Below are 18,777 nucleotides of genomic sequence, written 5' to 3' on the forward strand. Positions count from 1 at the left end.
GGACCTCCTGTATGCCAAACGCCATTGTGAAGGGAGCTCTTCCTATAGATTTGAATTATAAAATATTTCTTTCATATATTGTATGAGTTATTATTTGTATTAATATTGTTATTTTACTGTGGTTTGTTTTCTGTTCAACCTGACTTGTACAGCACTTTGAAAAATAAATAAACGAAGCCGATTTCGGCCTTGGCACCCCGGCCCGCGGCGCAGACATACGAAGAAGATGGGAGGGAGATTGTTGTCTAAAAAAAGCAATCTGTTTTTAAACCCAAATTCCTGCAGCTCCTTCACTGTCGCTGCTGGCGGTATTTCAATCCCACTCAGCAACCGTGGTTCTTTGAAATCTTGGTGCTTCTGTGATGTATTTTGCAAACATCAGAAACGCGTCCTCACCATTGCCCTCACATGCAGCCAACAGGCTGCCAGGAGGACAGCCGAGCAAGGTGATTTTGCTGAAAAGCCGGTTATTTTCATTCCTTTCACATTTGAAATAACGTCTCATCTCTTAATTGGACTCTCTCCTTACAAAACGCAATTCCCTCTCACTTTGAGATGTGACGCGTTGAAAGACAAAGAGTAATTGCTGGGTCTTGATGATATGTTTTCCCAAATATGCTTTTCTTCAAATTATTCCCCAACCTGCCCGTAAGCAACACATTTCCGACTGGGTGTTCCCATCTCATAAACACAAAGAATTATAGCACGGAAGTAATGATGGTGGGCTGTGCTCCAGGGTAGATTCAAGTGTCAGAAAATTCTGATTTCAAATTTTCTGTGTATGGGGAATTATAAACTCCAATGACTTTTTTTTTTTTTTTTTTTTTTTTTTTTTATTATCGGCCTCACTATGTGCCCTTAAACTGACATACTACGACGGATGAAACTGAGAGTTTTCAGACGTACGTCTTTGCTTTTTATGCGACTGTCACAAGATTCGGCGAGAGTCGTTTGCGAAAGGGGCATTCTGAAAATATGCACTTAGCAGCAAATATCTTATGCACCTCCACATGGACCCAATAAGTGTCAAACTCATTTTTGTTGCGGGCCACGTTGCGGTTACGGTTTCCCTCAGCGGGCCATTATGACTGTGAAACCACATAAATGGTTAATCGCCTCTTAATATTGCATACACATCCAGTTCTACTTGTGTTGATGCCACCGTTTGCGTTCAATTACGTGTCGCTTCAAGAGTTATAACACCTCACCTATCGATGCTATTTGTTAGCCCTTCTATGGCGTTTTGCATCGAGTGTTAGCATTAAGCTAGCGGAAGGTTGGAAAGTTATGTGGTTGTTTTAAATAGACAAGGTGTCATTTTCTTTGTTTTACGTAAACTTCAAGTTTGAGTGGCATGAGACGGCTTGAAGCCTCTTTTCGGAATCTCAATCTGCCAAACGGATGCTTTTTGCGACGTGACTTGAGTTCACTGCCAGCAGACAGCGCTCGTACATCGAACTGTTGCTCGGAAGGCAAAGCAAAACGTTGACCGAATGGTGGCTCCTATCTGGAAAAAAATTGCAAGGAGTTTGATTTTCGACCTGAAGAGACACGAGACAAAGGTGTTTTTTTTTTATTTGGGGGGCGACTTTTTCCAAAAAGTCTTACAACCTCAGGCTCTTATTTTTCCAAATCTTTTTTTAAACCAAAAAACAACCAATCCGTGTTTTCAGTGTTGCCCCCCTCAAAAAAAAAAAAAAAATACAAAATACAAAAATAACAATTGGAAAAAAATTGAAAAAAAAGAAAAAAATGTAAGTGTAAAAATAAACCGGCGGATCGCTGAATCCGTGTGTGCCGAACCGCGAGTACGCGGCGGGCCACTGTACACCGGTAATCTCCATACAGTAATTTTTTGGGGGGCAGCTCTCATTATGCAGAGGCCAGGATGCAAGTGGCTGGATTATGTTAACTAAGGCGTTGCGTTGTTATGGTGACACAAGTCTGTGTGTGTGCATGCGCGCGCCCCATTACAGAGCCTGTTGGGAGCTGACACTCTTAATAATAGATAATAGGACGTCGTCCATCTCTGCCACCGGATGCCCGCTCCCCTGCTGCTTTACTGATGCTTGGACAATGGTGTCATGACAACACGCACACACACACACACACACACACACACACACACACACACACGGTTTAAGACATGCGGCAGAGATGAAAGTGCTAATGTCCTGCAGAGGCGTGTTCGTGTGTGTGTGTGTGTGTGTGTGTGTGCTTGTGCGCACGCCACCTTGGCTGCGCAGGAGCCGTTCCAGCCTAACTGCAGACAGGCCCAAATCAAGCCGATCCGCCTCAGGGATGTGCTTCTTGTAGCTCTTGCTCTTTGCTTTCTACGCGACTCCGCCATTGTCTTTGCTCTGCTCTCGCCCGCTCGTTCATGTGCTCGCTCTACCGAGCGCTACTTGGTTATAATCCAATTGCGGTTGTTTTTATATCTCCCTTCCAATCCCCACTCGCCCCCGTGTGCTTCCCGGCAGCTTTCAGCTATTATATCCACCCTTCATCTATTCCTTTCAATTGTAGATCTTTTTCTCTCTCTTTGTCTCCCCCCCCCCCCCCCCCCCGCCCCATAACACAAACATTTCTCCCATTTTTATGATCTTCAGGGACCTTCTCACATAGCTCAGAGTGAATGTGTAATTTGCATTTTAGGCCTTTACAAATAATATGATATACAATACTGAATGTGTCTTTCTTGACAGCGACTGACCAGCTCTTCTCTTCAAGCCGACAGACACATATTGATGACTGGTTTGAAATGATCTGTCCTTTTCAGGTGCCAAAATCCCTGTCACGACGGCAATTGCAGGGATGGGAGCCTTGCACAGTAGATGTTGCTGGTAAGGAAATGAAGGAGGGCAGGAGAGGAGTGTGTTTGTAAGCATGTTGTTCTTTTAGGCATTTGTTTCCTTCCTTCCCCATTTTCTCTTTTTGTTCAGTACTCTTTTCATAGGCAACTCAATAAATGTGTTGTGATTTTAGCTCTTAGTTTGTGTGAAAAACATTTTTGTTGATGAAATAGTAAAAGGTCAGCAATTATAGAGAGTCTTTCGACTTGCACTGGAGCACTTTTACCGTGTTAATACAAAGAGAGACACGATGAGGCTGATGCTAAATGGAGGAGAAATAATATGCTGACGACATACAGTAGTGCGCAGAGTGGCTTCGCTATTTCGTTCACAGCACCTGGGAAAGTTGGAGGAGGAATGAAGCCTTTTCCAATTACTCGGCGGCCGCTCGACCGCCTGAGCCACGGATGCTGCAAATTAGTTTTCAAGTGACGCATTAACATAGTTTACAGTGACATTTGTCCGACTATGAAGGTCGACGTGACCTTCTTAATTCAACGATTTTCTAAGCAAAAACGCTTCCACTGGGATCACATCTGATCTACAACAAATTCCTAATACCGGAATCACACTCACTAGAATAATTTGAAATGCACAAATCAGGTGACGGTGGAAGTCAAATACTTGTACACACGGCTTGACATGAACTTGAAGAAAACATTGCTGCACGTTTGAAGTTTGCTGACGAGCACTTGGATATTCCACAGCACTACTGGCAAAATATTTTGGGGACATATGAAACCAAAAACGAATTGCTTGGGAGGAAGACAACATCCTATGAGGAGGAAAAATGGCACAGCCCACCAACATCGAAACCTTATCCCAACTGCGAAGTATGGTGGAGGGATCATCAGGGTATGGGCGTGCTTCGCTACCACAGGGCCTGGACAGCTTGCTATCATCAATGGAAAAATGAGTCAAGGGTCAACCAGTGATTAAATCCAAGGGTTCAGTTGGTTTTTCCTCTCGGTCCTGTGAATTTTATTTTCAATAAAAATATAAAAACATTTTTATCTGGTATTAGAATAAGCAGACTGTTTGTTTATTCTTGTGATTTAGATAAAGATACAAAACTTTGACCAATTAATGCAGATTTCCAAAGGTTCAGACACTATTTCCTCACACTGTTTCAAAGTTTGACCACTTACAATATAGTAAGACCTAAAAGTTTTGTTCTTCTGCTGCATTCTCCTGATGGCAATGATTCCGATGAGGACACCATCGGCACCTTCTGTTGATATTGACCCTTTTGAGTTACACCAGGAATCTAATCAATATTTACTTCTGTGGGTAGTTTGCAGAGAGGTACAAGTTCTTCAATAGTATGGCACCGCAGAAAACTTATATTAATATTACATATTTTGGTTGTTCAGCTACATGAAAGTGGTTCGAGTGAGTGTGGTTAGGCATTGTAATAAAAGAAATCCATGAAAAAGTCATGAGACAAGGATGTTTTTGTTGGATTCCCAGCTTTACGCTGCACTACTTTAACATTTGCTTCCATTTTCTTCCAATTGCGCGTGTCTATCGCAGTTCAGTGAGTCAAAAACTGGCAAACGACAAGAAAAAGGCCACAACATACTCGAGCGGAGATCATCAAGAAAATGTATGTTCCGATGTCCTACAACGAGTCATTAGCCGTAAAACGGGTGCAATGCTGACGTGCGCCAAGTCTGCGTGTCAACGCTTGCGTTTGCTTCCCAGTCAGCTTGACCTTCTCTCATCTTCTGTCACTCTGCCCGCTCACGTCCCCCTCTTTTGTTTTTGCATCCTGGCAGCTCTCCCGCATTTTTGGCCCGAATAAACGGCACAGCTCCAAACGCCCTTCGCTGCGCATCCGCAGCCGCATCCCTCCCTGTGCTCCTCGCTCCGTCCTCCATTCCCTCCGCCTCCTAGACTTCATCCCCTTTTGTTTGTTGCATTGCGAGCTCCCTCCGGTCGCGATTGATTTGTTCACTTTAATTTGGCCTCTTTCATTTTTGGGATCGTTTAAATCAATAATTTCGTGGCGGGAAAGTCCAAGGACTTCCAGTCTATTCCACCGCTCTGTGCGGTGCTTTCACGCAACATGAAGACGTGCATGTCCACTGGCCTCAGCCGGACTGACCAAATGTGAATCCTGATAAGTGCGTGTGTGCTATTCCAACTGTACAACCGTATTGTTTGAAAAGCTGTTAAATTATGCAAAACACAGGCGTTATGCACGCGCGTATCTCTGTGTATTTGCACAGACGGGGATACTCCCACTGACCACAACAGCCGCTCCGTCTAACGCAGGCGCCGTATGCAGCCCGTGAGAGCATTTGATCGGGCTCGCCGAGCAATTCTAAAAACAAATGGAACCTCAGAGGAACTGTTAGAAACAGCTCCAAAGCAATTAACCCACAAATGCTTATGATACTGTATATCAAATAAAATGCACATTGCAACAATTGCCTTGAATATGGTCTTGAGGGGGGGGGGGGGAATGCAAGAGACATTCTCCACCCAGGTAGAATTGGATTCTGATCCAAAAGCTTGATCAAAAATCCGAATTATTAGAGTCACTGTGACATATTCATCAGAATCCCAATCATCCCAATCGAGGACTTTGTCTCCGCTAGGTGGAGCCGCTCGAGTACGACAACAGACAATCGATTGACGAAACCGCGATCATTGCGTTGACCCTGCGGAAGACGGATTCATTTCGCAATACGTGCGCGGCTTTTCTCCGGGTACTCCGGTTCCCTCCCACGTTGCAAAAACATGCACGCTAGGTCAACGGAAGACTCTAACCTGCCCGTAGGTGTGAATGTGAGTGCCAACGGTTGTTTGGTGTTTGTTGGTTGTGATTGGCTGGCGACCGGTTCGGGGTGTACCCCGCCTGTCGCCCGAAGATAGCGAAGACGGCGTGAGGAAAAGGAATGGTTATGTGTGATTATTGTTATTTTAGTTTCTGCACTGCATGTTTTGTTTGCCTTATTGAGCCACACGATGCACTGAATAGGAAACACAAGTACATATGAAATGTTCAAATGGAGATTTCTTTGCAGAGACAGATTTTTGGGGGCGAAACGGCTTTTGTCTTGACTATTATGTGTGTACCTAAAGTTATGTGCGTGAGGTGTCACCAAAAGCACAGCAAGTGAGAACGCGCGACGGCGTCTTCACGCGTGTGGGAAGACGCAAATGGCCCGACGCCCCATCGAAGCCGCCTCCCGCCTCGACTATCGTCTGTCTATGGCGTTGTGCATTGTGTGACAGCATTAAGGTAACGGAAGGTTGTTTTAAAACACGACGCGTCCTCCTCTTCGTTCGATGTCGAGTTTGACAGTAAACAATTTTCAGCTCCAGGACGAGAACCGGTCACCGCTTGCTGTCGGTGAGTCGAGTTCACCGCCGACGTGCGAGCGAGTCAAAGCCAAACGTCGCCCCAACGACGGCTCGTATCTCGGAAAACGCGCAAGTCGAGTCGCTTGCATCTCAGGGCGCGGTCCGAACCGGTTTCCTCTGCTTTGCGAAGAATTCCTTCAAGATGTTGGAGAGGGTCCGTGGGTCCATTCGGGTCCATTCATCCAGAACAACATTTGCTAGATCCGATGGTGGACCTGAGAGAAGGTGTGGATCACTTTTGTTTGGGTCGGGGTCAGGCTCAAGAATTCTCCCCAGCGCGCCTTTGTGCGCAGCGGCCCAGTCAAGCCGGAACAGAAAACGAGCTTCCCCGAACTGTTTCCACAAATCGTGAAGCAAGATACGTTGGCATGCAGCTGCCAATGAGATTTAGGGGCTACTGAATTCGGAGCTGTGTCCCAATACATTTGTGCTGTACAGTATTTTGCCACAAAAGTTTTTGGGACTGATGACTTGAGCCAGTTCTTGTGCGGTGAGCGTCTTGCCTTCGGCAAGCAAACGCCTCGCTGCGGGCTGAGAGCAGAAGCCACACTGACCCCTGCTGGTGGAAGTGACGAGCGCAACATGTTTCTTGCTTTCTCAGCCACAACACAGAAGGCGATTGAAGGGGGAGGTATAGATCGGAGCAAATTGCAACTCATTGAGGATTTGGATTTACCGTTGATTTCGCAATCCTACATTTATCACAACTACCACAACATGCACTTGTTTGGTGTTTGACTAACAAGCAGTGGGTTTTTTTTGCTTTAATGTCACAGGAGATACAGCTGGGAAAAAAACATCTTCTGACAAAATGAGATTTAAAAAAAGATATGGCAAAAATAAAACAATAGACTAGATCGTAAGACTAACGGCGATGATTTTTTTTCTATATTTCTTTAAAAAAAAAAAGAAAGTAGTGCGCATAAAGAGTTAACAACTCCGTATCTTTCTTTTTCTCGCTGTAAGTCATTCAGTGTTTTATTGGCTTTCTATTAAGTCATTTAGTTTTATACCCCGTGTTTTAAATGTTGAAACTGTATCTAATTAGTATTATTGTTTCATTTATATACATTTCTTTCATTTCTGTGTTAAATCGAGGGAATTGTGCAAAACAAGTTAACGAGAAAACATTGACGAGAAATGTGCCTCGAATCAAGTGGCCTATTTATGTGGATGGAACCGAGGAGGCCAAATCGGTGTTGGAGCAAAACCACTCGTCACAACATTCGACTAATCCTCAATTTTCCCGGAGAATTGGAGACGCGGCCTGCTCATTTTCAAAGCTCTCGAGCCCCGACCAAGACTTTCCCCAAACATCTCGTTCAGGAATATTCCGACATACAACGGGTTTTCTTTTCTTCCTTGTATTACCCATTAGCTGTCCATCTTTTCTTTAACACTGTAAATGTGGATTAGGTATTTGAGAACTAAGCATAAAACAAGGAAAAATACACAGTCTATTGCGGCAACTCATTTTGTTTCTTCCTTCTGAAAGTCTGCTAGCCTAATGCTAACACAATGTAAAACGCCATGGACGGGCTAACGAAACCAGCATCAATTTCACTGTAATTTTAAACCTCAACAATTTCTATGTGAACCCAAGCGGTAGCAACACTTGTAGTCACACGACATAAGAATACGCACAGGCATATATTTTTGAATCCCTAATATTAATGCAGTTTAGCTGCTCGGTCTTCTTCTGCGTTCCGTCATCAAATTTTGGTGTTTGTTTTTGCCTCGTTTATGTCTGTATTAAGGCTGACACTATTGAATGGTTTTAAACTGGATTATATCAATTCAGGGGATAACAATGTATTTTGCATTCAAGCTTATTGCAAAATCCTTCAGACTGTTTATTAACCTCTTACCGTTGACGATTTGGTATCGTTTCACGATGAAACAATACCGAAGCAGGAACAATTGCGCAATATCACAGGAGAGGGAGTGATGATGTACTCGCCAAGCTTTTGGAAATTGAGAGCAACTTGTTGGGTTCGGATTATTGTCCAAGGCTACTAGTTTCTTTCATTCACACTTCTTTTTTCAGGTTGCGTCCGGTTCAACGACATCTCAACTGCACGTCACTCACACTGCGGCTGCAAATAATTATTGACTGACTCGGATTTGTTTTCCATAAATTGGTTATCGCTCCTCAGTTATTGGTTTGGTCTGCAACACGTCAGGAAAAAAAGCCCAAAATGTTGAACATTGTAATCCAAGGTTGAAGCAAATGTTTGCAAATGTCTTGTTTTTGATTCAACACAAAAAACAATCAGTCTACTTTGATAAAGGACTTCCAGAAATCAAAGAACATTTACTATATATAGAGAGGCTGAAATCAGAGGATTTGCATAATTGTATGTTCAACAATGGCTCTACACGATTAATCGATTGTTTTTATGAAGTACGAGATTGTGTCAGGAAATCGAGAAAAAGCCGAGGCGTAACTCACGTGGTGAAGGCCGGATTGTACTTGGCTCCAAGGTAGTACGAGTACAGGTTGAACATGCCGATCATGAAGGCCACGAACACCATGATGAAGATGACCATGAACTTGAAGATGTCTTTGACCGTGCGGCCCAGCGAGATCTGCAGCGGGCCGAAGCTCTCGTTGGCCGGAAGGATGTAGGCGATGCGCGAGAAGCTCAGCACAACCGCGATGGCGTACAGACCCTCGGAGATGATCTGAGGGTCTGACGGGCGCCACTTGTTCCTGGCTGGACCCGCGGGTGGGGTGGGGGGGGGAACAAAGTGGGAGTCAGGGGATTGTCTGCTGAAGCTGTAAACGTTGGATTTGAATGAGACGTTCAAGTGTCAGAGACTTTTTGACATCCACCGTGAAGCGTTTCATACGCGACTACAAAACCATTCATGACTGTGTCAAGCAGAGCAGAGTCTGATAAAGTGGCGTCATAAGAGCCCGCGGGCATTTTTGCACGTGCAAAGTCAACATTTCGTGCGCTCCACTCCTTTTCAAGTGAAGCGAGAATGCGGATGAAGGTGCAAAGACGAGATGAAGCGGAGCAAGGAGCGGAAGTGACAAGCGATGGATGTGAGAGCAAAGAGCGGCGATCAACACGTACAAATTCTGGGGAGGCGCAGGAAGGCAGGGGGAAAAAAGAATGGTGCTTGGATTCAAAGTTCATAAAGCGAGGAAAGAAAACAGAAGGGCTACGTTAGGAAGAATGATGCAAAGACTTCTTCTGGGAATAGTTAGGGTGGCCCTGAAAAGACAAGGAGAGCAATCAAATGTGAGCATCACTGACAAAGGTGAAGGAAGTAATGAATACATCATCATGTGCTTCCTGTGCGCCGCCTTCATTTGTATGACACCATCAGGCCACTAGATGGCACCACGGATGAAGATTCTCTTCTCCTCCAAGATGCAAAAAGCCTTGGAGCACATTTCCACAGGTATGCTACCTACGGGCGTCATAAATGCAAGGGTCGCGTGAAAACACAAGAGTTTGCATTTCCGAGGGACGCAAACAGAGTTCAGGAGGATTTGATGAGGCTGTCGCAAATATTTCGGAAGTATTCTCTTGCATGCACTCCATTCCTTGAGTCCCGTTCAAAGGAAACTCCCTTTTTAAACTCATTTGAAATGCAGACCTTACTTTCATTCTCTTCTCTTCTACAGTTGTTGTTTCTTCTTCTATGACTTCCCTTGTTGTCTACCTTTTGATGACTGTTGATGACTCAAGCATTTCATACGCGAGTGGATCTTATATCTTATAATATATTCTTACGAAAACTGTCCCATTGCACGATAATATTTTGTCCAGCAAGCATTCCATTATTTCTATTTTTCTAGACAGACTAACAGAGAGTCGAGCTGTAATTGTGCGCAGTCGCAATAAGAGCGAGCTTCTCACCGAATGTAAAGTAGGCCACCTCGTCAGGCAGCGAGGCGTTGCTGAGGTCTTCATCCGGCACATGCATGTCCACGTACTGCTGGGCTTTCGATGCCTTGAGGAACGCCATGAAACGTGCCGTGAAGGATGCCGCAAAGATGGAGAGCATGCCGAAGTCCAGAACGTTCCACAGGTGCATGACGTACTCCCTGGGCCCATCGCTCCAGATCTCCTTGCACTCGGACCAAATCATACCTGTTGAGGCGGGCGACAAACAAACACGAATGTACTGAGAAGGTTCTCGCCGTTAGATCAACGCGAATATTCACAACAGCACGTTCCTTCAAACAAACGTTAACAGTTAAGGTGATCATTTATTAAGAATTCACCATTTGAGATTCACACGTTCTCATTAAAAGTCCGAGTCTGTCGTCTGGTTGGAGCCGAAGATTGCTTGTTTGTGGTGCAAGCATACGGAAGCGTATTGCATTCACTTGGATAGAAAACAAAAAAAAGAAATCCTGTTTTTCGGACTATTTTTTTTCGGTAATCTTTTTTCCGAGTCATCGGGACACATCGAACTCACGCGAGAACCTGCGAACTGCAAGTGACTCTTTGTGGAATCCGTAGTAAGCAACATGATCAAGATTTAATTTGAGAGATACTTGGAGATACTCCTGTCTTTGAGTCACATAGATGGTATTGTTATTAGTTTGTCGACATTACGCAGGCGCCTTAATTGAACCGGTTAGGTAAACGCGTATGGGCAGGTTGAAGGTGTGCGAGCAGTAATCCGCCATTAGCGAGTCCGCAAAGAGTCACTTGCGGTTCGTAGGTTCTCGCGTGAGTTCGATGTGTCCCGATAACTCGGAAAAAATTTTGTCAGAAAAACAGAAAAAAATAGTCAGAAAAACTAAGCCCTCAAAAAAATGACTCAGAAAAACAGGAGTTTTTTTGTTTTTTTTTTATCCAAGTGAATACGATACGCTTCCGTACAAGCATCAGTGGGATCTCTGCCAATTGAAAGCAAGCTGTCGCAATCCGACTGTTCCGTCTTCGACCCAAACTTTTCTTTTCTCATATACGGTGGGTACGGAAAGTATTCAGACCCCCCTGCATTTTTCACTCTTTGTTATATTGCAGCCATTTGCTAAAATCATTTACATTCATTTTCCCCCTCATGAATGTACACACAGCACCCCGTATTGACAGAAAAAAAAACGGAATTGTTGACATTTTTGCAGATTTATTAAAAAAATAAAAACTGAAATATCATACGGCCAAAGTATTCGGACCCTTTGCTGTGACACTCATATATTGAACTCGGGTGCTGTCCATTTCTTCTGATCATCCTTGAGCTGGTTCTACGTCTTCGTTGGAGTCCAGCTGTGTTGGATTATACTGATTGGACATGATTGGGAAAGCCACACCCCTTGACTATATAAGACCTTACAGATAACGTTTGGGACGATCGGAACCCTTCCTAGAGCTGAGCAATCGGGAGAGAAGAGCCTTGGTGAGAGAGGTAAAGAAGAACCCAAAGATCACTGGGGCTGAGCTCCACAGATGCAGTCTTGAGAGTCAACCATCACTGCAGTCCTCTACCAGTCGGGGCTTTATGGCAGAGTGGCCCGACGGAAGCCTCTCCTCGGTGCAAGACACGTGAAAGCCCACATGGAGTTTGCTAAAAAAACACCTGAAGGACTCAAGGATGGTGAGAAATAAGATTCTCTGGTCTGATGAGACCAAGATACAACTTTTTGGCCTTCATTCTAAGCGCTATGTGTGGAGAAAACCAGGCACTGCTCATCACCTGTCCAATACAGTCGCAACAGTGAAGCACGATGGTGGCGGCATCATGCTGTGGGGGTGTTTTGCAGCTGCAGGGACAGGACGATCGGTTGCAATCGAAGGAAAGATGAACGCGGCCAAGTAACGGGACGTCCTGGACCAAAACCTTCTCCGGAGTGCTCAGGAAATCAGACGGGGCCGAAGGTTCACCTTCCGACAAGACAATGGCCCTAAGCGCACAGCTAAAATACCGAAGGAGTGGCTTCAGAACAACTCCGTGACTGTTTTTGAATGGCCCAGCCAGAGCCCTGACTTGAACCCAATTGAGCACCTCTGGAGAGACCTGAAAATGGCCGCCCACCAACGTTCACCCTCCAACCTGACAGAACGGGAGAGGATCTGCAAGGAGGAACGGCAGGGGATCCCCAAGTCCAGGTGTGAAATTTTTTTTGCATCATTCCCAAAAAGACTCATGGCTGTATTAGCTCAAAAGGGTGCTTCTACTAAATACTCGGCAAAACTTCAATTATTTTACCAAAATGCTGCAACCTCAAGATTGAAAAATGTAAGGGCGTCTGAATACTTTCCGTACCCACTGTACGAGCGCCAAGTGGGTGATGTCAAGCACAGTACTGTAGAGTGATATGAGAAACAATACAATTGTTGTCTGAATCTTAATAGGTAAATAATTTTGTGAGAATATGAAATAAGAAGATCAGCAGGTAGTGAACAGCTGCGGTCCGGCAGCAATTGGATTTGTTGATCTCGCTCTCCGTCTCCATGTTTCCCGATGTTGTTTACCAGCGTTTCTTCTTTGATGAGCTTCTGTCTGTTCTCGTTACGCTGCTGCATTGTGTTGCTGTAACGTTTGCTGCGCTCGGGTCGCATTTCCATCCTGCTTTCTGTTCTCCGAGTCGGCCACCTGCTGGCAGTTTCCATTTGAGCTTCAGGAAATCAAAGTCGACTGTTGCATTCATCGTGTAATTCTACTTCATGCCAAAACTGGGAAGGCGCTGATGGTGCAGAAGCTGTCGTATACGTAGATTCTAGTAGACTATAACAAGGCTGACCGCTTTCTCTTGCTTGCGTCATCATAGACCCATGATACTAATTTACGAACGCAAATCATTTTTTATTACCTCTACCTTGATTTAATAGATGTGGATTCGTTTGTGTGCATATTGCCGTCGACGGGTTTCGATAAATTGTGACAACCTAGATGTCTTCATGACGTGAAGGCGGTTCCACTTTTCCACAGTTCTGTGACATCGTAAAAATACAATGGGCAAGAAAAGCGACATCTTTGTTAAATCCTTCTTTCAAAATATACAAGTAAACCTCGATGAGAACTCTTGCAGTCGGATTTCCCAATAAAAATATGTTGAATAAACAAATATTGGCAACTTCCTAAAGCTGTCACAAACTCACCCAACACCCACTTCATGATCAACATCTCGGTCCAGGAAAATTGAGTGGTCTTGACCCGAAAAACTTGCCGCGGGTGGTCCGTGATGGTCTCGTTGGGCAAGTTCTTCACGCCCTCGAAGCGGTCGGAGGCGTTGACGACCAGTAGACCCAAGAAGGTAGTGAAGGAGACCGCGTGGGCCACAAACTTCATGAATGGGCTTCGCAGGATCTGACCCAGCTGGAAGGGACAAACATGAGAAAAGCTTCACTCCGTGTACTACAAACGCCAAACTAGGCTTGCAAAATTCCAGGAATTTTCAAAGTTGGGAACTTTCCATGGTAATTAACAGGAATTTATGGGGATGAACCAGGAGTTAAAAACAAAGAAATGTCGGCGCTTATAATAATAATTTCGATGGAAAATTTCCAATTTGGAAGATTTCCAAACTTCCCGATGGAAATTTACCAGAGACTTTCTAGAAATGTTCAGGAAATCTTCCGGCCCCTTTACAACAGTCCTCCCAAAAAGCACGTTCTGTCACGCGACAAGACAAATTTGCATTTCTAAGCAGAACAATGCACGGACACGGATAAAATGCAAAAGGGCTTGAAGCATAAAGAGCTATCCAAAAAAAAAGCCTCACACGTACATGCACACAATTCCAGCACCGCTCTTCAAAGCTGCTGTGTTCAATATTATTTTCCCACAGGGGACCACAACTCCTGTCTGCAAGGCACATAGCAAAGCAGAAAAAAGGGGAAGCCCCATTCTGCAAAAACCTCCTCGAAACCTCGCCCCGCTGCTTCACGCTCCCAGCTGCTGTGCTGAGAAAGTTGATTCATTCCCCTCTTTGCGTGAAATCTGGAATTGTTTTTTTTGGGGTCGGTAACAAGAGATGATCACTCTTCAAACAAAAATGCCGTTTGCAGAAAGCGAGCATCTTTCAGCAAAATAAAAGGTGCTGTGTGTGAAATGAGCGTCGCACCAGGGATTTCAAGATATTCTGAATTCTGCACTCACGAATTCTGCGAGCCATTCACGCCCGGTACGCCGTATGTGCCGAAGAGTGTCCACTGACAATAGTAACGTAATCCCACGGTCCCTTGAAAACATTTCTTCACACAAATGTACAAAGGGTGCTTGGCTGTAATTAGTGCTTCCAGTGATATCCAGCCCAACCGTCAACAAGAAATGGATTGAGAAGGTGCCACGTGGGTACTGATTCATGGGTTTTCCCACGTGGCGCCCAGAATCTGAATCTCCCAGGCAACGAGCGTGAAAAGTACAAACGGGGCCCAAAAAAGAACAGCGATGCACGACAGGAACCCGACATAACAAGAAAAGAAAAAACACATTGAATGAACATGGTTCAGATGTTGATCATGTTCGTAATGCTAACAATACACGAGATCAGGATTGTGGGAAGACTTTCAACAAGATTACCTTCACAAATATGCATCAAGCTGCGCATTTCAAGCCAAAGTTCATGTTTTACGTGCTCTCTCAGCGTAACGCCGCTGCAGGAAAACACACTTGTACAAAATTAATCAGGCAAACATTTAAAGCACTTAAAGGGCCTTGACAGGGTTTATGAATCCTACAGCACACATGCAGGGAGAGTGCTAAAACCTTAATGATAACTAAGCAGTGGTGTCAAAGTCATCTTTGTCGCGGGCCACATCGTCGTTAGGATTTCCCTCGGAAGGCCGTTATGACCTCATTGCGAAGGGCGAATACCGGCCTCATTTCAAGGGATATGGTACTCTTGGAGGTCGCCGACATCGGCCACCGATACTTAAAGCAAAAAAAAAAAATCGGACATGGAGTAAGTCCTCCTCACCAGTAGGTGGCGCTGCAACACTGAGGCAGTTTGACACCTTGGTAAATCCTCATGTGCGTCAGAAAGAAAGAAGAGTGTTTTTTCACAGTTGTCTGTCATTGTATTAAATGGAATTTGACGTATCAAAAGTACAAGTGGTATCTCTATCATGAGTACTCCAGAGTGAGTGTCTGTCTGAAAAAAACCTACATATAAATGTAGGATCGGCTAATATTGTTACATATGCGCAACAGATTGATGGATAACTCGTTTTGAAATCAGAAGCCAGTACAAAAAAAATGTTATTCAACTATCAATTAATTTTATTTTAAAAGTGGAATTGGTTACAAAGAAATGCTTACAATAGCTGAACGCTACCAAAAGTGAAGTGAAGTGAATTTGTAGTGTTGGTATTTCAGCAAGAGATATGAAGTGGACGTACGTGAGTTTGCTTTTGCGGGCCACTTAAAATTATGTCGCGGGCCGGATCTGGCCCCCGGGCCATGCGTTTGACACCTGTGATCTAGAGGATTAAAAGATTATCAATCAAGGGGATCTGAAGATTTGCATAACAGCTCACTCATCTCGGGAGTATACGTATGTCATATTAAAGCCTGTCACTTTAGATTGTAATCTACAGTACCGAATGCAGACAAGACGACCGCTCCGCACTCTACCGTTCCCTCGTTCCACCGTATCTTTTCACCGTGTTGAGGTTCAGGGAAACAACAGCAGGGGGACTTTATTTTATGGATATATTTGACGGCTATAGCACCTTTTACAAAGTGCTTTGACAGACTAAATAGAACGCAATAGATAAATACACGGTAGGATATCAACGTCATAGTCATATAAAAACAATGACAGCTACGACGACGGGAGAGAGAAGATGACCGAGGACCCAACAAACACAACTGATGTGGAATGATAAAAATTGTTTGGGACAATAAATACTAAATAGATATTAAAACACACAGTCAAAAATATAAAATGTGATTTGATTAAAAATTCGACTACTAATACAAAAATAAAATCAATATTCAAGGAGGGAGAAGACACCATCACGTAAAAGCCAGGCTGTAAAAACGTTTTAAGAAGTGATTTAAAAGATGCCACCGGTTTTGCACGTCTCAGCTCCACAAGCAGGTCGTTCCAAAGTCGAGGCACCCCAATGGAAAACGCTAAATCACCTTTAGTTTTAAGCCCCGAGTTTGGAACAACCAGAACGCTGCCTCCCGAGGATCTGCGGCCACGGGCGGGCTCAGACGTGGTTAAAAGCTCAGTTATGTAGCTCGGAGCCAGGCCCGTCCGTGCTTTAAAAGTAATGAGTAAAACTAAAACTCCATTCTAAAACAGACTGGGAGCCAATGAAGTGAAGCTAAAATTGGAGTGATGTGGAGCCGCCAATTTGAAACAGCCCAACTGCTGCATTCTGAACCAGCTGGAGGCGAGAGAGTGATTTTATTTTTTATTTTTTAATTTTTTTTTTACTAATACCGGGGAGGACTGAGTTATAATAATCCAACCTGGAGAAAAGTAGGGCATGAATCAGTCGTCGGAGGTCGGGTTTAGTAATTTTTTTATTTCATTTTGGCTACGGTGCATATGTGAAAGTAACATGACTGGACGTCTTTATTGATATGGGTTGTGAAGGTAAGATCCCAATCAAAGATAACCCCTAGGTTTGAGATTGTCTAAATTTCAAGGGAAAGGGACCAAGGCTAGATTTAATAATGTGGGTGGTATTTTGCAAATTGAAAAAATATATTTTGGATTTCGAGTTATTTAGGTGGAGAAAGTTTTTTTGTGCCATCCGGCAGCTGATGTCAGAAAGGCAATCTTTTACAGCTCCTAGGTTTCTAGGGTCCTCTGGTCTGGTCCTTATGGCACTTAGTAATTTGGCCAAGGGGCAGCATATAAATAGAAAAGAATATTGGGCCTAACATCGAACCTTGCGGTACACCACAGGCGAGGGCTACAAGATAAGAATAAAACCAACTAAGTGCAGTGTTCCTCATCCCCACCCAATGTCTTAGTCAATCAATTAAAATCGCATAGTCATCTGTGCCGAAAGCTGCACTGAAATCCAACAGAATAAGTATTACAGTATGTGTGAGTGTTCATACCTTGCTACATGGCATGATCCAGTAGGCAACAGCCAAGAATGGCAGGCCAACGGTGACACCGAGCACGGTCCAGCATTTTACGCCAACCGACTGCTGCCTGAGACCAGGAAGGTTCTCATACCAAATAGTCAGTAGCTGCTGTTGACAGTTCGGATGGGCGACAAACTGGGGAGAGAGGGTGAAGAACAATTATATGACAAAATTTGCGAGGGGAAAATGGGAGAAAGAAGAGAAAAATAAGCGGGAGCATTTCAGATTTGATGTTCTACTCAAAATTTTCATACCTCTGCTTGGGGTCCTTCACTCATAAATGCACACATTGAAAAAACTAAAATCCAGCTAAGATTAGATGAAATAAGAGTTTTCTTTGTCTGCAAGCATCAAGCATTTTTCACTTTATAAGGTACTAGGCTATAACATCTTATTGAGATTTAGTGTTTGGTTATGAGTAAATTCATCTTAAAATAAGAAAGTGGCTGATGATCACATATCACCTTCTTAATTGTGAACGTTGCCTTAACAATGTGTATTCATATTCATAGTGAGGATGGGGCGCTGCTGGCCTCGACTCGGGACGTTGTGAGTCGGTGGGGAGAATACTTCGAAGACCTCCTCAATTCCACCGACACGCCTTCCCAGGAGGGAGCGGAGTCTGGGTTCTCTGAGGCGGCCTCTCCTATCTCTGGGGTTGAGGTCACCGAGGTAGCAAGGCCCCGGGGGAGGATGAGATTCGCCCCGGAGTTCCTTAAAGCTCTGGATGTTGCGGGGCTGTCCCGGTTGACACGCCTCTGCAACATCGCGTGGACATCGGGGACAGAGCCTCTGGATTGGAAGACTGGGGAGTGGTCCTCCTTTTTAAGAAGGGGGACTGGAGGGTGTGTTCCACCTGCAGGGGGATCATACTCCTCAGCCGCCCTGGTAAGGTCTATTCAGGGGTGATGGAGAGGAGGGTCCGTCGGGAAGTGGAGTCTCAGATTCAGGAGGAGCAGCGTGGTTTTCGTCCTGGCCGTGGAACAGTGGACCAGCTCTACGCCCTCGGCAGGGTCCTCGAGGGTGCGTGGGAGTTCGCCCAACCAGTCTACATGTGTTTTGTGGACTTGGAGAAGGCGTTCGACCGTGTCCCTCGGGGAGTCCTGCGGGGGGTGCTTCGGGAAAATGGGGTACCGAACCCCCTGATACGAGCTGTTCGGTCCCTGTACGACCGGAGTCAGAGTTTGGTCCGCTTATCCGGCAGTAAGTCTGACTCGTTTCCGGTGAGGGTTGGACTCCGCCGAGGCTGCCCTTTGTCACCGATTCTGTTCCTAACTTTTATGGACAGAATTTCTAGGCGCAGCCGAGGCGTAGAGGGGGTCCGGTTTGGTGGGCTCAGTATTGCATCTCTGCTTTTTGCAGACGATGTGGTTCCGTTGGCTTCATCAAGCCGTGATCTACAACTCTCACCGGAGCAGTTTGCAGCAGAGTGTGAAGCGACGAGAATCAGGACCTCAAAATCTGAGACCGTGGTCCTCAGTCGGTAAAGGGCGGCGTGCCCTCTCCGGGTCGGGGATGAGATCCT

General features: G+C 44.9%; 1 protein-coding gene across 6 annotated transcripts in view; it reads right to left on the minus strand.

The window, feature by feature from the left end:
- Positions 1-18,777, minus strand: part of LOC133407659 (short transient receptor potential channel 7) — a 39,564-nt gene that overhangs the window by 8,355 nt on the left and 12,432 nt on the right. For all 6 annotated transcript variants that reach the window (XM_061685763.1, XM_061685764.1, XM_061685762.1 and 3 more), the window contains 4 exons: positions 17,223-17,387; positions 13,298-13,514; positions 10,100-10,333; positions 8,677-8,941 (listed from right to left, as the gene is read on the minus strand). In XM_061685763.1, the coding sequence (XP_061541747.1) occupies positions 8,677-8,941; positions 10,100-10,333; positions 13,298-13,514; positions 17,223-17,387 (881 nt within the window). The remainder of the gene's footprint in view (positions 1-8,676; positions 8,942-10,099; positions 10,334-13,297; positions 13,515-17,222; positions 17,388-18,777) is intronic.

This window comes from Phycodurus eques, chromosome 9 (genome assembly GCF_024500275.1).
Source record: "Phycodurus eques isolate BA_2022a chromosome 9, UOR_Pequ_1.1, whole genome shotgun sequence".
Lineage (NCBI taxonomy): Eukaryota > Metazoa > Chordata > Actinopteri > Syngnathiformes > Syngnathidae > Phycodurus > Phycodurus eques.